This window comes from Rhineura floridana, chromosome 1 (genome assembly GCF_030035675.1).
Source record: "Rhineura floridana isolate rRhiFlo1 chromosome 1, rRhiFlo1.hap2, whole genome shotgun sequence".
In the NCBI taxonomy this organism is placed as follows: Eukaryota; Metazoa; Chordata; class Lepidosauria; order Squamata; family Rhineuridae; genus Rhineura; species Rhineura floridana.
Genome location: NC_084480.1, coordinates 238,720,085 through 238,745,932, shown reverse-complemented (window position 1 = coordinate 238,745,932; position 25,848 = coordinate 238,720,085). Strand labels below are relative to the sequence as shown.

At 38.9% G+C, this 25,848-nt stretch overlaps 1 protein-coding gene across 7 annotated transcripts in view; it reads right to left on the bottom strand.

Moving 5' to 3' along the window:
- PPP4R1 (protein phosphatase 4 regulatory subunit 1) overlaps positions 1–7,261 on the bottom strand; it is a 54,840-nt gene extending 47,579 nt beyond the window's left edge. Inside the window, exons 1-3 of one of the 7 annotated variants that reach the window (XM_061595376.1) lie at positions 6,437–7,261; positions 5,924–5,968; positions 316–445 (exon numbers count right to left, since the gene is read on the bottom strand). In XM_061595376.1, coding sequence (XP_061451360.1) covers positions 316–445; positions 5,924–5,968; positions 6,437–6,443 — 182 coding nt within the window. In that variant the 5' untranslated portion in view covers positions 6,444–7,261. Of the gene's footprint in view, positions 1–315; positions 446–3,971; positions 4,096–5,528; positions 5,590–5,665; positions 5,882–5,923; positions 5,969–6,436 lie in introns of those variants that run through there. The other 6 variants (XM_061595426.1, XM_061595408.1, XM_061595416.1 and 3 more) reach the window with 6 other exon arrangements.
- Between the last annotated feature and the right edge of the window lie 18,587 nt (positions 7,262–25,848).

Genomic DNA, 25,848 nt, shown 5'->3' with positions numbered 1-25,848 from the left:
CCACGAAAAGTATAACATATGAGGCAGCCACCATCTTTGATCATGGCTACCAATAGTTTTCTTACATTTGAAAAAGAATTTTAGCCTCTTCAAACATTACTACTTTATAGTGTGAATACAAAACAAGCGTTAAATACATATTTTCTTACAAAGTAACGTACCAAGTAGTGTTGATGAGGGCAGATAATCCATTAAATGGAAAGGTGGGCTGGTGTATGAACTTAATTCACAGAAAAAGGGTATTTTTTTCTTGCACACATTTTTTTTTTAAAATAGCTCCTTATAAAATATGTTCGTTAGGCTTAAATACCATACCTATTAAAAATATTCTCGCTTGCAGCGTACTTGTCCAATCTTCCCAAAGGAGTCAACATTTCATCTTGTGAGACAAGGGCTGAAGGTGTAATAATCACATCAGACTCTGAGCTGTAGTTATCCACACCAACTATCAGAGACATCAGAAACATTTCTTATAATCGCACATCTATATTTTAAATAAAAGGATGTCTAATGCTGAGAAAAAGCTTGCCTATGCAGTAGTTTGCTTTCAACACAGAATATTCTTAAAACGTCCTTTCCAATACTTTTCCTTTCAAAGCACATTTTATGCAATTCAGCAGTTCTTGTTGAACTGTACACAATTTCTTGCACAAAAGAGTTATTTAATTTCACAAGTCTTAAATATTTTTCAAAGCATATTCCATAGAGCTTGGAAAAGATACTTTTTTAAACTACAACTCCCATCAGCCCCAGCCAGCATGGCCACTGGATTGGGCTGATGGGAGTTGTAGTTCAAAAAAGTAACTTTTCCAAGCTCTTAAAGGAGTCACGTGGGGTGACTTGCAAAGCCCTTTGGAAGGTGCATAGTGATGCACAGGGAGGGAGAAGCTATTTCCATTGAATGGAAACTGCTTCTCCCTCCTTGAGCAAGGTACAAAGCTGCTTCCAAAAGGCTTTCAAATAGCCCAGCACTGTGCTGTGAAGTCCCAACAATCAGGGCTTCAAAGTGCAGCATCGCCTGAGGTCATTATGATGGCAGATGATTGATGGGTGGACAGCCAAGGGGTAGGGAGATAATGATTTGGCCTGCCAGCCAGAAAAACTTTCCCACCCCAGTACTAATCCTTCAGTCAACTGTCTTTGAAAACCTCTCCTGCCATACCAGATATAGAGCTCTAATAGGCAATTTGTATGTATAAATAAGTATGAACCTCAAGGTTGATAAATGTCCAAGAAATGCAAGTCTGGAAATGTAGTTTCATTCAAACCAAAAGCACACAAAGGACTAGTAAACAAATCACTTTAAAAACCAGTTAAGATTAAGTATGGTTTAAAGGTGAAGGTGCAACATGCTGGTGCACAGGGTTAAAACTGTAGGTATTTCACTCTTCCTCTGCTCCTGCCACACTGCCAGGAGCGAAGACCTAGTTTTGCTTAGCATTATGTCTGAACCCAGGTTTGTTTCCCTCAAGCAAACCGCAAGTGTTAAACCAAACACAAACCTTGGTTATAGTTAATGGTTTGTTTGGAGGGAAACAAACCATGAGTTCAGGTTCAGACATAATGCTAAGCAAAACCAGGGCTTCATTCCTGGTAGCAGAAGGCTGAGGAGTGAAACAACTGTAATTGTAGCTTACATTATACAAACAATACTAATGTCCACCTTGGAATGTAGGCAACCATCACTTGTATTTTACTGAAATTTATCTTACCTTAAGTGAAATTCACAAACTTACTTTAGTATATGTTTGTATGGATACAGTTTTCCTCATGTACCATCAGAGACTAAAATACTGCTTTTCTATCTATTCAGATGCTTTCCAAGGCACAAGAAACCTCTTCGGTTCTTCTAATTGCTACTAGTTAAACGACAATGGGTTGTATCCAACAAAGTTGTCCCATTAGTACAAGGACTTCTGTTTACTTAATGAAACTTCCCCTCTCTCTTCTTTCCTCAAAAGCCCCTCCCCAAATCTTCTCCAGAGAGTTGAGGAAACCCCTGAAACAGATTTGGAGGGCAAACAGGGAGAGGAGAGAGAAGGTAAATTCCTTTGCGCATGTGGAAGTCTTTATGTTAACAGGACAACTTCATTAGATACTTCCCAATATTTTTAAAATACAGACACTGATTTTTACTGTGTATGTTCTTCCTCTCCCCAGACAACAAAATCCATTTTTTTTGTTTCTATCTGTTTCCACTTTATGCTCTACACCAGCCTTTCCCAACCAGTGTGCCTCCAGATGTTGTTGGACCACAACTCCCGTCAGCCTCAGCCAGCATTGCCAATGGTCAGGAAAGATGGGAAATGTAGTCCAACATCTGGAGGCACACTGGTTGGGAAAGGCTGCTCTACACAATGTTGGAATTCCCTGTCCCAAGAAGCCTGCTTTGCTCCCCTCCCTCCCTGATGGTCTTCCGGAAATTTGTAAAATCTATTTTGTTCCAGAGAGCCTTTGGTTGGGACTGACGGGTCAACCTGACACTGTTTTAAGTTTTTTAACTTTTATTTTTAATCTTTTAAGTTCTTTTATTCTCACTTTCTTATATGTGTATGCACATATATACATGTATGTATGTTTGTATGTGTATGCATAATGCATTTTATGTATGTGCATAATGCATTTTATTCTTAATAGTATTTCATGCATTTTAATTTACTGTAATGTTTTGTGTTTTTATTGTGTATTTTATTATATATGTGCGATTTTATTGTAGCTGCCCTGAGTGCCCTATTGTAGGGTAGATGGGCTGGATAGAAATATTTTAAATAAACAAAAAGAGTCTTCAAGCTAGAAAAGCACACAAGAGGTGAACTTGAAGCTCAACAATCAGTTATACACAGAAGCCACCAGAAAGCCTTTATGTGTTGGACCTTAGGAGGGAAAATATGTTCTTTATGTTTAAGTAATAAAAAGTGTGAAGTTTAAACTCCTCCATGTACCATTTGGTGTTGTGAAATAAGCACATTCTCTATTTCATGAATCAGCTCAGCAACACTTGAGCAAGTGACTTCTCCTATGAAGAAACAGTCTTAGCAAGATCTAAATAATTTGGTCATATTCCTTCTAGAAGCAAACACTGGCTTCAAAGATTTATAAAGAACAACACAGGAGTCCTAATTAGAGGACTAGAACAAAATATTTGATTTCCCCATCTCAGCTCAAACATTGACATGATTTTAATTCAACTAGAAATATTATCTGCCACATGCAATCATCAGCTGTGAAACAGGAATAATAATAATCATATGCATTAAAGTGACTGAGACATGGACATTTAATATGCAATAGGTCATCACCTTCCTGCTGGTAGTAACCAATCTTCCCAAAATTGCAATCAATAAAATACTATCACTTGCTTTGCCAGCAGCAGCTTACATAAAAACTCTAATAAATTTGAGACTATATCATAAATTAGATTATGTAGTTTGTGTATGTAATTTGTCACTGAAATAAAGAGCTAAAATAAAATATACAGCCACCAGTCTTTCCTTAGAAACCAGCCTGTTACAACCCATTCAGTTTGCTGGCATCAGTGTCTCAGTTATGGGCTGCTTAAGTTCCCATCTCAATCCTCAAAGCCATGAGTACAAATCAAGTCTTTTGATAACCCATTTCCCTCTACAAAGGGCCAAGACAGCTGCAATACTACAGAAACATACAGGGTACAAAGTGCAGGATGAAACATGTGATAAGAAGAAATAAAGTGTTCTCAGTTGAAGAACTTTGGCACAAAGCAGATCTCTACAGGAAATGATGCTAATACAGAAAATTAGGCTAATACAGGAATCAAACACTACACTCATTGAAAGGTTCTTTTCTGAGACAAAGCCTTCTCACTGCAACCTTAATCGAGAAAGTAAAAGCATATGGCAAGTGTCTCTTATTATGGTCAGTAAGAGAGTGAAACAAGCTAATGACTATTAATTTGTATACAGCTGCACTGTGATGAACACTACAACACTACTTACAGCAATTTACTTTCATCTAAGGTCACCTTCTTTTTTCAAAGCCTTGTAAGAGAAATTCTGTTTTACAAAGTGCTTCAATCCAGGCACTAGCAACCTTCAAAATGTATACCAACAAAGAATCTGCCTATAAGGAAGATGCAGGAAATAATAGTAGTTGATACTAGAAAAAGGAATCTTCTTACATTCCTATTCTTGAAAATGCATTTTAATATGAACACATCTGCTGAACTCTCTTGTATACTTAGATTTTATTCAGGTACTTCATTATTATTTTCCATAATACCTTTTCTATCATTTAGTTCACACAATATTCTTCACTAGCCTACTCAACCTGTTGTCCTCAAAATAACATCCAAGGGGGTTGTAGTCTAAAACGTCTGGAAAGACCAAGTTGGAGAAGGCTGTTCAACACAATAATTGATGTCTACACAGACCACCTATCACGACATCTGCTGCTTTAAAAAAAATACGGTGCAATACATTTCTAAGAAGTACTAAAAATTCTGAATTACACGTATTGTCTTCTATTCAGAACATAAATGTACACTACTACACAACCTAGTGCTATTCATTCTTACCGGTGGCAGTACCGGATCTCCAAAGCTTGGACACCTACCCAAGACCTTTCTTAAAAACATAACAAAACAAAAACTAAAGAAATTGGGTCAAGACCGAAGCATCCTACCTAGAAGACTGGAGCCTCATACTCAGGGCTGTGGAGTCGGAAGCAATTTTGGGTGGAGTCGGAGTCAGTAGAAATGTACCGACTCCGACTTCAAAATAAAAACTTTCACAGGAATTTAAGAAAGTTTTCTTGTTCAAAAATTTTAATCAAATAAATATATTTTATGTTCTATCAATCTAGCCTGATGATTCACGTGGTGGTGATGAAATGCCGTGTGCTACCATTTTACTACAGTAAATTTGTTATTACTAGTTAATATACATTTGCCATTTATGAAGGAGTTGGACAATAGAAACATAGAGGAGTCGGAGTCGAAGGTTTGGTGTATCAACTCCACAGCCCTGCTCATACTACAGACCAACTACTAAGTTTATTCAAAATATGCACCCATCTTTCTAATACGCAAGGTCAAGGTCACTGCCTCATCATCAGATACCAATCTTGGGTTCTTCACTGCTTTCTTGACCCTTTATAGAACACAATACATTTGTAATTTAATCAGCTATCCAAAATTTAACATAGATGATCTAATTCAATTGATATACTAAACCTGAACACAATTAACTTATTTTTTTTAAAAAAAAACACAGTTCCTACATAAGAACATTCTATGAGTATTGATGGCAAATAATAAAGTTTAATTAAGGGAAGTATAGCAATATTTGTATCTCAATATTAAGATGCTGCTGGTAAGCTTTAAATACAACGTGACCTAAATCTCATTCATCAGAATAGCAGCAGCCATGCCACTACCACAACCAACCCATCTAACTCATAACTTTCCCCATTTGCACTTCGCGGTCTCCAGAAAAGTAAAAACACAAAATCAAGCCACAGGGGCGCGCACACACGAATAACTTTGCAAGCCATACACATAAATGCCTGTAAGTGGGAAAACGAGCAAGGACAGCTGAGCATGGCTGCTTCCTCCCACAATGCAACTTGGGCCTCCTCCACACTTTCAAACTATTTATTCAAGGAAGCAAAACCAAACGAGAGCTTGACATACACAGACGCGGGCGCAATCCGCATCTCTCCCTCCCCGCTCCCGGCTGTACTTTTATCAACAGAACAAACCCTCTTTAAAAGGGAATGGATTCCCTCTGCCCATTTCATTCGGCACTTGGGACACCCTGAGTTTCCGGGTGCGAGTGCAGTGGGACCGCCCCTACCCAGCCTCCACTCCAAGCAGTGCTTGGGAAGGGACGGGAAGAGCGCAGCCGTGTGTACTGGGAAAAGGAAAAGGGAAGCTTCTGAGGCTACTCACATCCGTCTATCTCCTCCTGCAGGTCCTTCTGGAGCAGCGACAAATCTAGACAGGGGGAGGGGCGAAAGATAGATAATGTGAACGCTAGCCGAGGGAATCACTTCTAAAACAACTCAATCCTCCTCCTCTTTAGAAAAAATCACAAGAGCGCTTTGCGGTTCTACACTGTCCTTTTCAACAAGCTTAAGACATCCTGAGCCCCCCTCCTCACACTCACAGGGCAGAGAAAGAAGGGGGACGCCTACATCTGGCAATAAATCCCACAAGCCCTTCCTACCACACATTCACAGAAGAAATGCGAACAATCCACGCACCGCTACCCCTCACAATCTCATTGCATAGTTTCCCCAACACAAACGCACAAGGAATGAGGCAACCCACCCACTCACCCCCAAATCGTTGAGTTGAGGAGGAGGACTCGCTAAAGAACACCTTTTCTTTTCTTGAGGGGGGGTTCTGGGGTGTTTGTTTCGCGCTGGGACGGGGTGGGGGTGGAAGGGAAGTGTTACCTACCCGCCATGTTTCTGCAAACCTCCCCGCCCGATTCCAGGGGCTACATTTAACCCGCACTGGAAGAAGGAGGCGAGAGCTGAGGAAAAGGGGACTTCGTTTGAGGTGGTGGATGCAGCCTTTGGGCCCAGGCGGCGTTTCCGGGCGTCCCCGGGAGAGTCTCACACAGCGAGCAGTCCAGAGAGGGGGGAGTTTGAGCCGGACACACAACACAGAAACGGCTGCTCCCGCCTCCGCCAGGCAGGGAAAAAGAGCGAGCTGCCTGACATACAGGCAAAGCAGAGCTGCTAGGCTTTTGCCCTCTTTTCCGCCGACTGACTCACTTCAGACTCAAAAGCCGCCTCCGTCGGGCGCAGCCAAGTGGAGCCGCTCGGCCGGTCTGGCCCAGCCGGAACCGGTGAGACAGAGTGAACAACTCCGGATACTCTGAAAATCACACGGTGTCTGTGTTCTCTCTCGTAGCAATTTGCTGCTGGGAAAAATTCCCTCGATCCTTTCTGTACTGCCTTCCACCCACCCTTCACCGTTTCCAACGTGGTCAGGGCACGGTAGTTCCAGTTTTCCGCATCCCCACCCTGCTAGGCAGTGGCATAGTTTCCCGGCTACTTGTAAGCTGTTTGCAGGGCTTCTTTCAGACCCACGTACTTGGCTGTGACGCTGTATCTTCCCCCAGATCTACTTTTGGCTCTGATTTTGTACTATTTTTTTCTGTGCTACTTGGCTCTGGATTTCATTTTGCCTTTCTTGGCTCAGGTACTGCATTCTTCCCTCCCTTCATTCAGGGCTATCCCAAGACATTTTGCTGCCTGAGACGAAGAATATTACGCCTCTTGCCGCCTTCCATGTACAGAAGCCTGCTTGTTTAGCAAGTGAATCTTCCACACTGGTGATGGGGCAGCGTTCACCCTCACACCTGAGGGCAGTAGGCTATTTTAAGGAGCAGAGTGCAGGCAGTGAGGCACACACAGTTTTGGCCTCCTCACTGCCTTCCCCACCATCAACCTGAAACTGCTGCCTCACTGTCATTCTTTTTCCTTTTCTTGATATTGCTGTTACCCCCATCCTTTGTCACTGGATATTCTTTTTATTATTTACTTTTACCCTTACTTAGGAATGCTGCTGTTTTTCATCACTTTTTACTACCTTCCTATAGACGTGTTCTGCTTTAAAACAAGCAAACAACTGTAGAAACTGAACTCACTATTTTAATTGTGGCTTGAGCCATTGGTTTATAGGATGCCAAGTGGAGCTCTGAGGTGTGACATACATCAATAAGTAGATTGGATCATTGTGATGTCATTCTATAAAGAACCACCTTCTTGGATGGAGTGACAATTCCAGAGTAGGTGTAACAATGCAACAGATAATTGTTTTTGTGGACACATATGCTTCATTTTGTGACCCTTTGTACACATGCATTCACAATTTAAAATGTTTTCTGTAGAAGCATTTGGGTCACCTTTCCTAAACTGGGTTTTTGAGTCATCGGCTGCAAAGTAAGTACACACTACTTCCATTAATATAAGCCTTGGACTCATTTAATAATAAGATCTAGGTAATAATAATAGCAAGAAATCATACTTTAACTGCTTATATAACATGCTGAGATTTCAGGAGTATCTTGTCTAATTTTGACAGAAAAATAGTTGGCATAGTACAGTGGATAAGGCTTAAATCCTACACACACTTGCCTGGGAGTACATCCCATTGAATTGTATAGGATTTACTTCTGGGTAGGTATGTATAAGATTGCACTGTAATGGTATAAACTGTGTTTATATCAACATCAGTTAAAATGTCTTCTTATTCAGTATAATATACTCAATACAGCTATGAAGGTTCCACTTGAGGCTAGTAATATTCTCTTCCTCTTCCCCCTGTTAGTCTCCTTTTCATTTGTCAGTAAAACATAAAATCAAAGTAACTTTAAGGTTCAAGAGTGGTAAGTCCTCAGCCTTTCTTCCAGTATTTATGAAAGTTATGAATCAAAAATACAGGCTGTGCTAGTTAAGGTTCTCTAGTAGCAAGAAACAGAAACACAACTGTCCTGCTTGCAGGCTTCCCCCAGGCACCTGGTTGGCCACTGTGAGAACAGGATGCTGGACTAGATGGGCCACTGGCCTGATCCAGCAGGCTCTTCTTATGTTCTTATGTCATTGTGATTTCAGTAGATGAAGTCTATACTTGACATATCATTAGTTTTTCTACCTTATAAGCTTACCATGGGCCATTTGCAGAGTTGATTTAGGTGGCAGGTGATCTGCAGTTCTTGTCCTGAAGAAGGGGGGGGAAATTGGAATAGGCATGGCTAGATATTGTACTTGCCCCATCTTGACTGCACCATTTTGCAGTCTGGATGGTGCAAATACCAACTTTACAAATCATCTGGCATTCAACAGAAGTCCTAAGAGAACTCTGTAGTGGACAATGATGTACACTCACCAGTCTGGTCTGCCTGCTGTTAAGAGAGGGGCCATAGCTCAGTGGTAAGTGCATGTAGATGGCCCCAAATTCAGTTCTCAGCATCTCCAGTTAAAGGATCCTTTAATGGCAAGGCTAGTGAAAGATGTCTGCCTGAAACTTTGGGGAGCTGCTGCCTGTCCAAGTAGACAACACTGGGCTAAATAGGGCAATGCTCTGACTGGTATAAGGCAGCTCCTATACTCCCCTTTGTCTTTCTGTTGTGCTAGCTTTGGTTGCCCTGCTTTTTACTTGATGCAAAAGGTTAAATTCTTTCAGAAAGACAAGAAAATCTTCTGCCTCCACTGAGTTGAGGTTTTGTTTCTGCCTGATAAATTCTATATGAGATTTCTTGGTAAACTTCCCACAGTTGTTCAGTTTTCCTTCATATTATATAAATAAACAAACATAAGATCCACTTACAGTCTGCAGCAATTAAGAGTTAACATTAAGATATAAAGATGGTATAGCCCTTACACTTCAACACCACGTAAGTATCAGCTGCAGTGAAATGTAGCATAGATCAGTGGTTCCCAACCTGGGGGCCGCGAAGTAATCCAGAGGGGGTCGTGAACAGTAAAGAAATGAATTATTTATTATTATTTTTTAAAAGTCTTCACTCCTTCTACAGTCTGCTTTCCACTGCTGCTGCAGATGACACCTCCCCCTTGCTCCAAACGAGGGAGGAGGCCTTTTGCTGAAGCGCCAGAGCATCTTTCAGGTGCACTAAGGGCAGGCATCTGCCTGTAAAATACATGGCAGACACCAAAGGAGGCTGAGGGTGGGGCTACCAGGAAGAAGAGGGGATTACTATCACTGATTCCTGTCTCCTTGCACTGCCGCTACGGGCAACGCCCTTGCTTAGAATGAGAGGAGAGGGCTTTTTGTGAAGCAAAAAGAAGCAAGCCTGCAAAGAAAGGCTGCTTTCCCCCTTCCTTCCTGGCAGCCAGCCTGCCTCCCTGCGGGGAGGGGGTCACAAAAAATTTTCAGCTTATAAAGGGGGTCCCGTGCTCATAAAGGTTGAGAACCACTGGCATAGATCATCTTGTGAATGTTGGCCTTTGTAGCTGCAAGAAATTAAGATCTCTCTCAGGTATTTGTGGTTGAACTACTTGGAAGGTCCGTATAGAAGGATGAGCCCATATAAAATACTCATAACAAAGCAGCATTTTTCTATCTGGATGCTCTATGGGTCAGATTCAGCGTTAGGGAGGGGAATGCTGGACAAAAATGGGTGATTTTGTTGAACTTCAGGCACATGACTAAGATTTTCTTGTTCCAGCAGGCATTTTCTGTTGGAATAGGCTAATATTGCATGGTCACTTTAAGGGATATTTGGGAATATCCCATGTACCTGTTTACCATGATGTAACTTCCTAATGGGTGGGGTTTAGTTACCTGACTTCCTTCTCCTTTGTCCTGGGGGATTTTTTGAATATTCTCCTTCACTGCTTTTCTTCCTACCTTTGAGAGAGGCTGCATGGCATGATGCTCTCTCTAAGAGCATCCATTACCAACACCAAGATGAACTGAGACCTATATTTTCTTTCTTCTAAGCTAGAGCCTATGTTCCTAACATATGAGGTTGTAAGTAAACGTTCTTTTTCTTTTACCTAAAGGATTGTGTCTGTTATCATTTATATTATAGAGAAAGGTGGGCTGGTTTACATTCTCATTCTGCTGCTTGTATTTTTACAACTCTGCTAAGAAATAGGACCAACCAAATTAGTTCCTATTTCTGTGTGTGTATTTTTATAATACTGAACATTTTCAGATAGTTTTATTGTTTCATTTTCTTGTTTATATGTACACCACACAGAAATTTGAATGATTAAGCAGTATATAAATGTCCTAAATAAAAATAAACTTTAAGAAAGATGCAGGCAAACAAACAGGTTCAGAGGAGGGCAACAAGGATTGTCAGGGGACTGGAAACAAAGCCTATGAGGGGTGACTGAAAGAACTGGACATGTTTAGCCTGGAGAAGAGAAGACTGGGGAGAGATAAGATAGCACTCTTCAAGTACTTGAAAGGTTGTCGCGCATAAAAGGGCCAGAATCTCTTCTCATCCCAGAGTGCAGGATACAAAATAAGTTACAGGAAGCCAGATTTTGGCTGAACATCAGGAAAAACTTCCTGACCGTTAGAGTAGTATGACAATGGAACCAATTACCTAGGGAGTAGTGTGCTCTCCAACACTGGAGGTATTCAAAAGGCAGCTGGATAGCCACCTGTTGGGGATACTTTAAGTTGGATTCCTGCATTAAACTGGAGGTTGGACTTGCTGGCCTTATAGGGCCCTTCCAGCTCTACTATTCTGTGAAATTTTATGTTGTTGCCAAAGATGCAGCAGTTATGTGTTTAGTAGATATCGTGTGACTGTTTACATGGGGAACATAATGTGCAAAGGTTGATGCGTTAAGGAATGAAGTGCACTGGTAGATTAAATTTTCTGTCAAGTGTGATATTAGCTATCTTCCAAACGTTTTGTCGAAAAGGATTGAAGCTGCAATGTTAAGCATACTTGAGAATAATAGTGGGACTTTGGAATATATAGGATTGCACTGTCAGTCACCTTATCTGCAAGGATGGCTTCAGGTAGTAAGGCATAGGAGGGCAATTGCTCTTCATATGTGCTTAAGGTTACATGTGATGAGGTAATAGGAATATATATCTGTAGCCTACACAAGCGTTATTAAATGGCTGAATGTTGCCCTCATCACCAGAATCTGAAAGGACACTACTACTAATCTGACTTCAAGTTATTTGTTGGCCTACGAGTGACTGAAAAATAAGATTAATTTAGAGCTAGCTCTTATTTTATAGAAACAATGTGGTTCCTGTTTTTAGAGCAATATCCTAGGCTGCTTAGGTAAAATTAAAATATGAAAGATTGCAACGAGGAGGACAAATGACATTTTTGTTAGTGTGTTCAGTTGGCATGTTACTAACCCCTTCCCTGTTATCTCTCTCATGTAAATGTTACTAGAGAAGCATGGGATGGAGCTATGGGGTACAGGGGGCTACACTGCTGAAGTAATATAAGAACTGGTCCTTAGCATTAGTTGCTACAGCTTGAAACAGGTCATAATTAGAACACTATTCTTACATTTTTTTTAACATTTTCCACAGAAAATTAAGATTTATAGAATAGCATACATGTTAAGTCTGTAATATAAATGGTGAATACTGGACCCATTACAAACTAGTGGAATGTACTGCAAATTATGTGTAGCTATACAACTTTGAGTATTTTCTGCCGACCTATATAGAAGCGAACACTGGCTTCTGTTATCACTGTAAATAGCATGCATGTATGTTGGTCACAATCTAACACAGTTAAGTAATAAACACCATTTATTACAATTGGCTTTAATGGGCTTAACTTTGTGTTGGATTGTAGCCATTATGTTTGGAGGCATAACAATTCACAATTCAGATGACAGACTTGCTTTTTAGAATACTTATTTCAAGCATGTTAAAGCATGCAAACCATTTGAGTGCTGTATACACTTGAAGCAGAAATGAAAGGAAAGGAGGGGGAAGAATGGTTGTAGAAAAGAAGGGAAAATATTTTCAGATCATGCTAGAAGATTATGGTAAGTGACAGGCCTACCTTTCATAGCTCTGTTTACTTGGTTAAAGAAAATAGCAAGGAGTAGAGTAAGAGGACAAAGATAAATGATTGGCTGCTAGATATCTCTTGTTAGCCTCTGTACAAGGAGATGTCACAATCTCGCCATGACAATGAGTTGTTTCTTGGGTACCAAGAAGAAAAGCAGAAGAACAAAGGATCTAGTCCCGTCTTCTCCACAAATGGATCCTGGATCTCTCTGCCTACTCCATCTTGACTATCCCACTTCATTCTGTAGGGGCCATTTAATATATTACTGAGAGACTTCCAGAGTAAGAGTTGAAGTAATGGCTCCCTGATGATGTATGCTGTAAGATGCAAACAGGGATGTAGTTAACTAAATCCTACTCTAAATAGGACCATTGAAATTAATGAACCTAAATTAGTAATTTTATTAATTTCGGTGGGTCTACTCTGACTGAGCAGGATTAGCATTGAATACCATCCAAATACTTGTTACACTCTTACATTGTATGTTTTGATGCACACTTAAAACATCCTAGGTATACAAATGTGTGGAATAGCCCTGGCTAGGTAGGCTTCAGCAGGGTCAAATATAAATGTCAACAGCTCATGCTAGCCATCACGTTCTGGATTCTCTTACGGGGATTATGCTGTCTTCAGCAGCATTTCTGGTTGAGCAAATGAGCCAAATCCTGCTACTGCTGTCCATATGCCATTCATTCTGGGCCAACTAGATAATTATTCCTGATGCTTTGGTAAGTATTCTGCTAGGAACTAGCAAATAGGGCTGAATCAGGTATATTAATTGATTTTAAAAGCTTTTAGTTGATTTAAAAAGTTCCCCCTGAATAAGTGGGAACTTTTTTCTTCCACAGTATTTGCATAAATTGTGAGTAGGAAGTGCCAGCTTAGAAAAGGCATTTCCCCATCTTCCTCATACTAGATAGAATGCTTGTAACATGTGCATGCATAATCTAAAACGGATTTCTTTTTTATAAACTATTGTTTTCTGTTTTCATGGCAGGGATGCGAGCGCACAGCACGCATGTGTGCCATCAGCCAAGGTGGCGGCAGAGGCTTCAGCACCTTAGGAAAACCTCAGCCGCCATCTTTCTTAAGGGCACCGCTGCGTGCGCAACCGCAGAACAAGGTAAGTTAAGGAAGGGAATGGCGGAGCCCTGAAGCTCTCGCCCTGTGATCCGCAGCAGCGATCCTGCCGCAAATCATGGAAGGGGAGCAGAGGGCCCCCCCAAGGGCTCCTGTAGCCTCAGAGGCCCTCGGGCCAGTGCCCCACCTGGCCACCCCTTGGAACCGGTCCTGTACATGATAAAAGAAAAAAAGTAATGCAGGCATCCCTGGATGCATTTTGGAAGAAGCCTTCAAGTGGTCTGTATGCAAGGCTTACTTGACCTGATAGTTTCATTTCAGACATGTATATTGTTAGTTTTTAATAAAAGGTTTGCTGAAATATGTCAAACTGTTCTTTTTTGTGGTGTTGGAACCTATTCTATCCTTTTCATGTTATTCCTACCACAGAAGCTTCTGTTAAAGAAGTAATGTCCAGGAACGCATGTACTTCATTAACTGAGGTGTTACTGTACATTATATAACCATTTGGAGTGGTAAAATTAATTTAACTAGCACCAGTCAAGAAATGTCCAAAAATGTAAAGGCTGTGAACTCACCGAAGGACTGAAGAACCTTGAAAAAGCCACTACAAGATCATCACTTTCTAACTAATAATATTTTGCAGAAAACATTGTTGACACGTTACATACCTTGCAGGTAGTACATTTTCTGATATTATATATGTTTGTAGATCTTCCTACACTTTTTCTTTCTGACTATCCTCTAAACATGGTTCTGTAACCAGTGGGCCTTGCATATTTATATATTGATCATCATCATTATGATCAAGGAGGGGATATGCCTGAAGTGGTGTTATAAAAAATATGATTTCCTTAGCTTTAGGGGCTGGTTCACACAAGGGATTTTGCCCTATGTATAAACAGTCCCAGGCATCCTTTGTACATAGGTAACTTATGAACCAGCTAATCAGGCACAGTCTATAGCTATTCCCATCTTTATGATAGCACACTATCCCAACCTTGCATAATCCTACAGAATTACAAGCCAGAAATATCTACTGCTTCTCTTCCTGTCCATGTCACTATGTTATTCATTTATGGCATACAGAAGTTCTGAAAAGCTTTTCTGCATGCTTGCCTGGAGAAGATTCTTCCTCATCATGAGCAACCTAGAAAGTAGTTATCTACAAGCCTGCTTTATCCAACCACTGTAGGAGCTTCTGCCAGTTTTATCCATAATAGCTAGGTTCATAGTTTATATTGCTGTTGAAAAAATCCATAAATGGGCATTTAAGAACATGTGTAGAATACATCTTGTGTAACTCAGCCCTTTTATCTCCTGTATAAAATGTATTTAGCCTGAATCCAACATTTCATTATAAGAATTCTAGTGGACATTGAGTGGCCCCTCATTTTGGTACTGAACTTGATTTAAAAAGTATATTTTGAATGAGGAAATATGCATCTCTTTGAATTAAATTCACTTGTTTGCAAGAAGGAAAAATCCAATCCACTTCCATGATTGCTGATGTTGTACAACGTTAACTGTGAGACAGTGATCCAAGGAAGACTGAAGTATTTTGCTTAATCTAACATTAGAGATAATAAATAGAAAGTGTGTTCCCATGGTTGATAATTTTTTAGCAATAACTAGCCTTTCCATTTCCTCTGAGATTTTTAATGACTGCAGATGGCAATGCTGGGAGATACTGCATCAAACACTAGGCAAACTGAAAGCCCATACATATTGCACTAGGGCAATATTTTGCAAACATGGAGGTTTCTGTTTCTACATTAGTGAGCCGAAATATTGTGTCATTATATCTTATCAGTGGATATTTCTGTTATCTCCAGTGTTCATTTTGGAGTACTGAACCTCTTGAAAATGTGTGCTGCTGATAACAGCACACATGCCTACACACTGAGTGCAGATATGGGAACAACGGCCTCTGCAGAAACCTGCCATAACATAATGTGGAAATTAATATGACACATAACAAATCCATATACTGAAGCATGTGGTCTGTTCGGTTCAGTTTTGAAATATCCATACAACTGGATTATTTAGTAGTGAAACTGCAGACTTACACACACCTGGAGTTTTTACTGAACTGAGCGGATGTGTACAGGATTGCATTGTGAATATGAAACTTTGATAACTTCTGGTGTATATAGGGCTATTGTATTTCTTGTTGCTGTGTTGGTATGGGGCACAACCTTTGATGGACAACAATTATGAAACAATTAAGATGCTCTGTTTACTTAAGTCCATTTAAAAATCCTTTGGAGCGTTACTCTTAAGAATATGATTATGGAAATATTTTTCATCCATTTGCTTCTGCAGAATACATTTATGAAAACACTTCTGAAGAATGAGTATTTCTAAGCCAGTTTGAAACTGAATTTCCCGTTGGCTGGTGGGTGCTTGTGCCTATTGGCAGGGTATGAACTGATGGGCTATAAAAGAAACTTGTGTGTCTCTCTTTGGCATTGGGCACAATGCAACCCTGTTTACATTATAATAAGTCTTTGAAGTTAATGTAATACCCTTCTAATCTTTTACAATGTAAAGTTACAGGATTGAAAGGAAGACTTGTGGTTGCTTTCTTTTTCAGCTGTGACCTGTATGAGAAATAACAATTTTGATGCATGATTGTTGCAGCCACGTTAATATACTATCCTGACAAAATGACCTTAAGAAGTTTCTTATGCAATTCAGTTAAATCATCTGTATTTAAATTAGATGCATAAAAAAAATCACTGGTGCAGGAAGAAAAGAGCATCACTTGCTGTTAAGTCATTTATAAGCACATAAAGGTATTTCTCTCCCATCCACTCTGTTCCAGTTTCATTGTATAGAAAGGCTACTTCATTCCCAAAATATTATTTTAATTTGTTTTAACAATCTCTACTTAAGTCTCTACTCTAAATATAGAGTGATCTTTAAAAGAAATGAAAGTAGCTAGCAAGAGTAAAATTAAGCAATTAAGACAAATTATACTACAGACTTAGTGGAACATTACAGTACCCAAACCCATCAGGTTCTTTTTTACAAAATTATTTTGACTCTTCAGCAAAAGTCAGGAATGTTGGACTTTAGCCAAAAGCCAAACTCAAATGTGCTTCCACTCACAGTATAGTCCTATTGATGTCTTAGCTTTTCGCATAGGAGATTTCTAAATGTAAAGGCGTTTCTAGGTCCTTAAAAGACTCTGGAAACAGGCCCGTTGAACAAATTTGACTTGGGACAAATTCAGATGGTGGATGGCTGGGGTCTCACTGGTGCTGCACCCAGCCATCCTGTAAGCAAAGGCTTAAAAAAAAGTTAAAAGCGGGGAGGGGCCCAGTGGAAAAAGACTTAGGGCTCAGGCCCCATGGACTATCTCCTAACACCCCTGTTTTTATAGTGATGTTTTTGAACACACCATCCCCAATATTAGGGTTTCCAGGTCAGAAGCATCCCAAAACCTGAGATTTTAGGGGTGGGCCCAAGTGATGTCATGGGGTGGGCCCGAGTGATGTCACGGGCAGGCCTGAGTGATGTCACTAAGCATGATACATTAAGCATCAATCACAGTTGCTTGGAGCATACAATTAAAAAAATATCTGCCTGGAAATTAAGCTAGACATCTTAGCTAAAAGATGGAGCCTGGGTAAGGAACATTTAATCTAGTCTACTTGCTTTCAGCAAGAAGGGTTTAAGTGCCTTCAGGCCAGGCCAGTCACCAGAAGGCCACTGTAGGAAGAAAGGAGCCTAGTGTTGTGGAGATGTTAGATGGGAGCATTCGGAAGTACAGATGGATGCCCCTGAAGGCTACAATTCTTTTTTTTATATATATAATTTTTATTCAAATTTTTCCAAAAACAAACAAAACAAAGTCAAAAAAACATAACAATACAACAACAACAAATGAAAATAAAATAGTTGACTTCCGATTTGTCACAGATCAGCTATAAGTATATAATATACATCAAACCTGTCCCTTAATATATACATACAGAATCCCTTTTCTCCATAAGCTGTCTTAATTAATCGTCAAATCCCAGTATCATCATTTTATTTTGATCTTTCAACAAAAAGTCTAAGAGAGGCTTCCATTCCTTAAGAAATGTATCTGTCGATTTTTCTCTAAGTAAACATGTCAATTTATCCATTTCTACTAAGTCCATTAATTTCAATAGCCATTCTTCCATTGTTGGTGTTGATTCCATTTTCCACTTTTGTGCATATAATAATCTTGCTGCCGTAATCATATATAATATTATTCTTCCATATTTCTTTTCTATTTGTTTATCCATAAAACCCAATAAAAAAAAATTCTGGTTTTGACTGAATATTTATCTTTAGAATTTTTTGCATCTTCCTACCTATCTGTGCCCAAAATGATTTTGCCTTTTTACATAACCACCACATATGATAAAATGATCCTTCTTGTTGTTTACATTTCCAACAAACATTAGAAACATTACTATACATTTTTGACAACTTTTCTGGAGTCATGTACCAACGGTACATCATTTTATAAAAATTTTCTTTAAGATTATAGCATAGTGTAAATTTCAAACCTTTTTTCCACATATTTTCCCATTGATCCATTTGTATATTATAACCAAAATTTTTTGCCCACTTTACCATACACTCTTTTACTTGTTCTTCCTCCATATCCATTTTCAATAAGAGTTTATACATTTTCGCAATTATATTTTCATCATTTGTACACAGTCCTATTTCAAAATCAGATTTACTTATTTCAAACCCATACATTTTCTTGTCCATTTTATATCTTTCTAACAATTGTAAATAGGCAAACCATTGAAAACTATATCCTTCCTTTGTCAGTTGTTCTCTCTCTTTCATTGTATATTCTCCATGTACATTTTCTAATAGTTCTTGATAAGTTAACCATTTCTCTTTTCCAACCATTTCTCTTCTATAAAACGCTTCTTGACTTGAGACACATAATGGTATTTTCGAATAAAACCTTGGTTTATATCTATTCCATATTTTCAACAGAGGACGTCTTATAAAATGATTGTTAAAGTCTACATTTACTTTTACTTTGTCATACCATAGATATCCATGCCATCCCCACTTCAAATTATGGCCCTCCAAATCCAATAGTCTTTTATTCCTCAATAAGATCCATTCCTTTATCCAGACTAGACAGCAGGCAGCAAAATAAAGTCTCAGATTTGGTAATCCCAGTCCTCCTCTTTCTTTGGCATCTTGTAGTAATTTAAATTTGACTCTTGTTTTTTTTCCTTGCCATACAAATTTAGAGATATCTTTTTGCCATTGTTTAAAAGGTAAATCAGAGGATATTACAGGTATTGTTTGAAACAAAAACATCATTCTCGGTAATACATTCATTTTTATCACAGATATTCTACCCATTAATGACAGTTGTAGTTTATCCCATTTTAGCAAGTCTTTCTTAATCTCTGTCCATAATTTTTCATAATTATTATGAAACAACTTTGAGTTTTTATTTGTCATAATGATACCTAAATATTTCAACTTTTTCTCTATTGTAAAATCTGTCTTGTCCATTAACTCTTTCTGTTGCCTTAAAGTTAAATTTTTCACCAACATCTTTGTTTTTTGATTGTTGATCTTAAATCCTGCTAACGGTCCAAATTCTTTTAATTTGTCCATCAATACATTAATTCCTTCCAAAGGATTTTCTAGTACAATTATCAAATCATCAGCAAATGCTCTCAATTTATATTCTTCTTTTTTATCTTTAATCCCGAAATTCTTTTATCTTGCCTTATATCTCTAAGCAGCACTTCTAAGACCAGAATAAATAAAAGAGGAGATAAAGGACATCCCTGTCTTGTACCCTTTTGTATTTCACATGAATCCGTTAAATCTCCGTTAACAATTATCTGAGCCTTCTGAGATGTATAAATCGATCTAATCCATTTTATAAAATTGTCTCCAAAATCCATTTGCTCCAAAACCTGAAACATAAATTTCCAATTCAAATTATCAAATGCTTTTTCAGCATCTAAAAAAATCAAAGCTGCTTGTTTATCATTTCGTTGTTCTAAATATTCCAAGACATTCAAGACATTCCTGACGTTGTCATGTAATTGTCTTTTAGGTAAAAACCCTGATTGATCTTCCTGAATAAATTGTTGCAATATTATTTTCAATCTTTCTGCCAAGATCATTGTAAAAATTTTATAGTCATTATTCAATAGAGATATTGGTCGATAATTTTTTGTTTTAGTTAAATCTTGCTCCTCTTTAGGTATTAATGTTATATTAGCATTTTTCCAACTATCCGGTATCTTTCCCTCTTGCAGAATAAGATTCATTGTAGACTGTAAAGGTAGTAAGAGTTCTTCAAACATTTATAATACATTGCAGATAACCCATCTGGTCCTGGTGCCTTTCCTAATTTAATTTTATTTATAGCTTCAGATATCTCTCTTAACGTAATAGGGCCATTAATAGCTTGTCTCTGAAAGTCTGTAATTTTAGGCAAATTCTGTTTAGATATATACTCTTCTATTTTTTCAGATGGAATTTCCTGACATTTGTACAATGTTGAATAATATTGATGAAAAATCTTTTTAATTTTTACATTATCTGTCAACGTCTCATCTCCTTCTTGTATCTTTAAAATGATATTTTTTTGACGTTCTTTTCTTAATTTATATGCTAACCATTTCCCAGGTTTATTTGCAAATTCAAAAGTCCTTTGTTTAGCAAAATTTAGTTTTCTTTCAATTTCTCTAACTGTCAGCATTGATACTTGCTTCTGTAACATTTTGATTTGATTTACAATAGAAACTTTAGTTGGATTCTTTTTCAATTCTTCCTCTTTTTGTTTTATTTCTTCCAAAATTAATTGCATTTTCTGTTGTTTCTTTTTTTTTAATTCAGAGTTACATTTAATAAGATATCCCCTCATAAATGCCTTACTTGTATCCCAAACGATATTTTCACTTGTTCCTTTATGTAAATTATGTTCAAAAAACTCTTTTAATTTCTTCTTACATTCTTGTACTACTTTGTCATTCTGTAATAAAGATTCATTTAGTCTCCATCTAAATCCAAGATTTTTCTTTTTTAAAGTTAATATCACAGGGTTATGATCCGAAAAAGTTTTTGGTAATATATCCATTTTAAAAGTGTCCTTCGCTAAAATTTTAGACATCCAGATCATATCAATCCTCGAGAATGTTTTGTGTCTTTCTGAAAAATAAGTAAATTCCTTTGCATTATCATTTATATATCTCCAGGTATCCACCAATTCTAAATGTTCTATCAGCTCAAAGCAAATCTTCGGTAATTTACCCTGTGTCTCTTTGATATTTTTTTCAGAAAGCCTATCAATTTTTGGTGAGATTACCCCATTCCAATCACCCATAACGCACCAATGGTCATATGAAAACTCTGACAATTTTTCCATAAGTCCTGTGTAAAACCTTGTTTTATCTTCATTGGGGGCATAGATACCCACTATCAAAATGTTTGTACCCTGTAGAGTAATTTCAACCCCCACAAATCTACCACTATCATCCAGTAATACCAATTTAGGAAGCAATTGTGGGTTAATGTAGAGAACAACTCCATTTTTTTTTTTTGGTCCAGCCGAAATAAATTCTTCACCCAAATTTTTACAAATCAAATATTTGGAATCTTTCTTCTTAATATGAGTTTCTTGTAAACAAATTATATCCAATTTTAATTTTTTCAAATAGTGAAACACTTTCTTTCTCTTCTGTGCCGTATTAGCTCCATTTATATTCCAAGTTAGATATTTGTAATCCATCTTTAAGCATGTATTTTAAAATGTGCCTGATGCTCCTTTTAGTCCATCATCTTCCTTTCCTTCCTCTGCATATCTTTGTTGACTTTGTTCCCCAGGAATTATATCCATATCTTTGAGTTTATCTTCATCCATATCTTTTGAAGCTTTTCTCAAGAAGTTCCTTGCTTTTTGAACAGTATTCAATCTATATTTCTGTTGTCTGAATGTAAAGATCACTCCTTCTGGAACATCCCCATCTAAATTGAATTTTGCGTTGCTTAAGTTTCTCTGTAAGGAAAGCATATTCTTTTCTCTTACGTAAAAGTCTAATAGGAATTTCTTTCATCACCAGTATTTCCTTACCATCAATTTTAAAGGTATTTTTAAAGTGTTGCTGTAATACCATATCTCTGGTCGTCTTCTTTATAAAATGAACAAGCACATCTCTTGGAATTTTATTCATTGTTGCATATCTGGAATTAATTCTATACACTTTGTCTATTTCAAATTCCATCCGATCTTCATTCAAATCCAGAAATTTTACTAGAGCATTAACAATTTTATCTCTGATGTCTTCACCTGTTTCCTCAGGAATTGCACGGAATCTCAAACAATGTTCTTTATTTCTCATGTCAATCACAGCCATATAGTCCAAGTTTTTTTCTAATTCCAGATTTAATATATCTGTTCTATTCTCCAAGATTTGTACCTTTTCTTTAGTGTTTTTTGCATCCTCCTTTATTTGCCCAATTGTCCCTTTAATCTCATCCACTTGTGTTTTAATATAGTCTTTTATATCTGTCAATTCAGTTTTCATTTCCTGTTTTATATCATTAATCCCTTCCATTATTTTTTGAAACATATCTGGGGGTATAACCCCTTCCTGTGGATCAGTAGAACTTCTTCTTCGCTCCTGGGTCTTAGTTGCTTTTTTAGTTGTCATTTTCAAGAAAAGCCTTTAATTTCTGATATTAATCACTGTTCCAAAACCTAGAGGCAGTCTATTTTTTTTTCCTCCACCAACAAAAGAGTTAATATTCCAGGCCTGTTATTGAAGTCCAGCCAGCACAGCACAGTTCTTATCTACATCCAAGAATGCAAAACAATTCTGGTTCCCAACACCAAACAATTAGTAACATATACGAGCAGCAGATTCGTCCAAAAAGAAATAGTCCAAAGAGAAAAATAGTCCAAAATATAATAATTACCTCTCATCCGTTTTTAAACTTTAAAACTCCAAATTCAGGCCAGCTTTTTGTCGTAAAAAAAGTATATAAGTTGTTTACATTTTCTTTCTTCCTTAATTATATTTAAATGAGAAAAAGTATGACTCACCCAGGTTTCTCAGTTGCTGATTCGTAAACAAATCCCTTTTATTGTAGTAATTTAAGCCAAATGATAAGATTTAGACAGAAGTAGGCTCGCTGGTTAAGAACGTTTTTTTAAGAAGAAAAAAAGAACGCTTCGCTTTTTTCCAGTACAGCTTGCGTGGAAATCCTGACTCCGTCTTCAGCCGATCAGCATGCCTTCTTGGACTGGCTTAAATGTTCTCCAAGGTATAGGAGAACCGATCAGATTTTCCACAAGACTTCGTTGAGCTGTCGGCGGCTGGAATTGATCAGGAAATCCCTGAGATAAGAAGGCATGCCGATCGGCTGAAGATGAAGGCTACAATTCTAAACACACGTACTAAGGGACTAAGCTCCCATAGAACTCAACAGGACTTACTTCTGCGTAGATACAGTTTGGATTGTGCTGTTGGTAAAGCTTGACTAGGAATCCGCTGCAAAGACATCCATATCCAAGCAGGGTTGGCAAGCCCCTGCCTGGAATGCCATGCCCTTATCTTCTTTACAGATTTGACCCTTCACTTCAGAAAGAGGTCTGAGAAATGAGTAAGAGTAAGAAGATTCTCTACCCTTTCTGTCTGCCTAGATGCCCTCATCCTTCCCCTGCGCCCAGCAGAAGCTCTGGGCCAGGCGGGACGCAGTGGCATCTCATAGAGGACAATGCCATAGAGGACACCCTCCCCTTTCATGGAGTGTATGATTTGTCCTGGCCCAGAGCAGATTTTGGGGTGGCCACCCCCAGTTACTTATTTTTCCTGTATGTCTTTTTCTGCTTTGATTTTGTATAGCTGCCCTCCTCTGTGCCCTGCGCCCAATAGAAGCTCTGGGCCAGGTGGGACGCAGTGGCATCTCATAGAGGATACCCTCCCCTTTCCTGGGATATATGATTTGTCCTGTCCCAGAGCAGATCTTGGGGTGGGTACCCCAGTTACTTATTTTTTCTATGTGTTTTTGTCCATTTTGATTTTGCATTGATACACCTGTGCGTGCCTGGTGCCCAGCAGAAGCTCTGGGCTGGATGGGATGTACTGACATCTCGTAGAGGACCCCCTTCCCTTTCCTGGGGTATATGATTTGTCCTGTCCCAGAGCAGATTTTGGGGTGGGCATCCCCAGTTACTTATTTTTTCCTGGTTTTTTTCCTCTGCTTTGGTTTTGCATAGATGCCCTCATTCTTCTCCTGCGCCCAACAGAAGCTCTGGGCCAGGCGGGACGCAGTGGCATCTTGTAGAGGATACCATCCCCTTTCCTGGGGTGTATGATTTGTCCTGGCCCAGAGCAGATTTTGGGGTGGCCACCCCCAGTTACTTATTTTTTCCTGTATGTTTTGGTCTGCTTTGATTTTGCATAGATGCCCTCCTCTGTGCCCTGCGCCCAGCAGAAGCTCTGGGCCAGGCAGGATGCAGTGGCATCTCGTAGATGATACCCTCCCCTTTCCTGGAGTATATGATTTGTCCTGTCCCAGAGCAGATTTTCGGGTGGGCACCCCCAGTTACTTATTTTTTTATGATTTTATGACATCATTATGTATTTATGATAATATCAGAAGCCTGATGATTTTGATTGCATAAATGTATTGTTGTTCTTGATGGGGAGAGTCCCCCGATCACAGTGATATATCATACTGGGTACCCCAACATATATTTTGGGGTTCAGAGACATGTTAAGTTTGGTTTGAAGTTGCTGTAGCTGTCAACTCTTCTTTTTTAGTGTTTTGAATTTTGAAGCAGATAAGGAACTGAGAACTAGGAACCAACTTCAGTGTCGTATCAGTTAAATAGATTAAACAGTCGCAGTGGGGCCTGACATTTTGGTGTATATCTCGGGAACCAGACCACCTAGAAACTTAATTTTGTTTTAATTGAAGCTGAGAGTCTGGAGATTAAGGGGTGCTAGCCGGAGGGTCCCCCAAAACCAGAGACTCCTGCCAAAAAACGGAGACCTGGTAACCCTTCCCAATATGCATTCTGAGTAGTTACCAGGTCTCTGGTTTTTGGCCGGAGTCTCCGGTTTTTGGGGGCCCCCTCTGGCTCTCTGGCTAGTACCCCTTAATCTCCGGACTCTCAGCTTCAATTTTTTTAAAAAAAGTTTCTATACAAAATCAAAGCAGAAAAAGACATACAGGAAAAATAAGTAACTGGGGGTGGCCACCCGAAAATCTGCTCTGGGCCAGGACAAATCATACACCCCATGAAAGGGGAGGGTGTCCTCTACGAGATGCCACTGCGTCCCGCCTGGCCCAGTGCTTCTGCTGGGCACAGAGGAAGGATGAGGGCATCTAGGCAGACAGAAAGGGTAGAGAATCTTCTTACTCTTACTCATTTCTCAGACCTCTTTCTGAAGTGAAGGGTCAAATCTGTAAAGAAGTTTGGAGCAGCCACATTAAAAGATAAGGGCATGGCATTCCAGGCAGGGGGTTGCCAACCCTGCTTGGATATGGATGTCTTTGCAGAGGATTCCTAGTCAAGCTTTACCAACAGCACAATCCAAACTATATCTACTCAGAAGTAAGTCCTGTTGAGTTCTATGGGGGCTTAGTCCCTTAGTATGTGTGTTTAGAATTGCAGCCTTCAGGGGCATCCATCTGTACTCCCGAATGCTCCCATCTAACATCTCCACAACACTAGGCTCCTTTCCTCCTACATTGACCTTCTGGTGACTGGCCTGGCCTGAAGGCACTTAAACCCTTCTTGCCGAAAGCAAGTAGGCTAGATTAAATGTTCCCTACCCAGGCTCCATCTTTTAGCTAAGATGTCTAGCTTAATTTCCAGGCAGATATTTTTTTAAAATGTACGCTCCAAGCAACTGTGATTGATGCTTAATGTATCATGCTTAATGACATCACTTGGGCCTGCCCCTAAAATCTCAGGTTTTGGGATGCTTCCAACCTGGCAACCCTAATTCAGAGGTGGTACAATCATTTAATAATACTTCATAGTGTTTGCATAGTTAATATAATTAGGAGTAGAAATATAGCAGAATAATTTTAATGGAATATACCACAAGAATAGACATGGGGCATTTCTGCACAACTCTTTTTGTTATATAAATTCATAATAAGAAGAACCTGCTGGATCAGGCCAATGACCCATCTACTCCAGCATCCTGTTAACACAGTGGCTAACCAGATGCCTGTAGGAAGCCTGAAAGCAGGA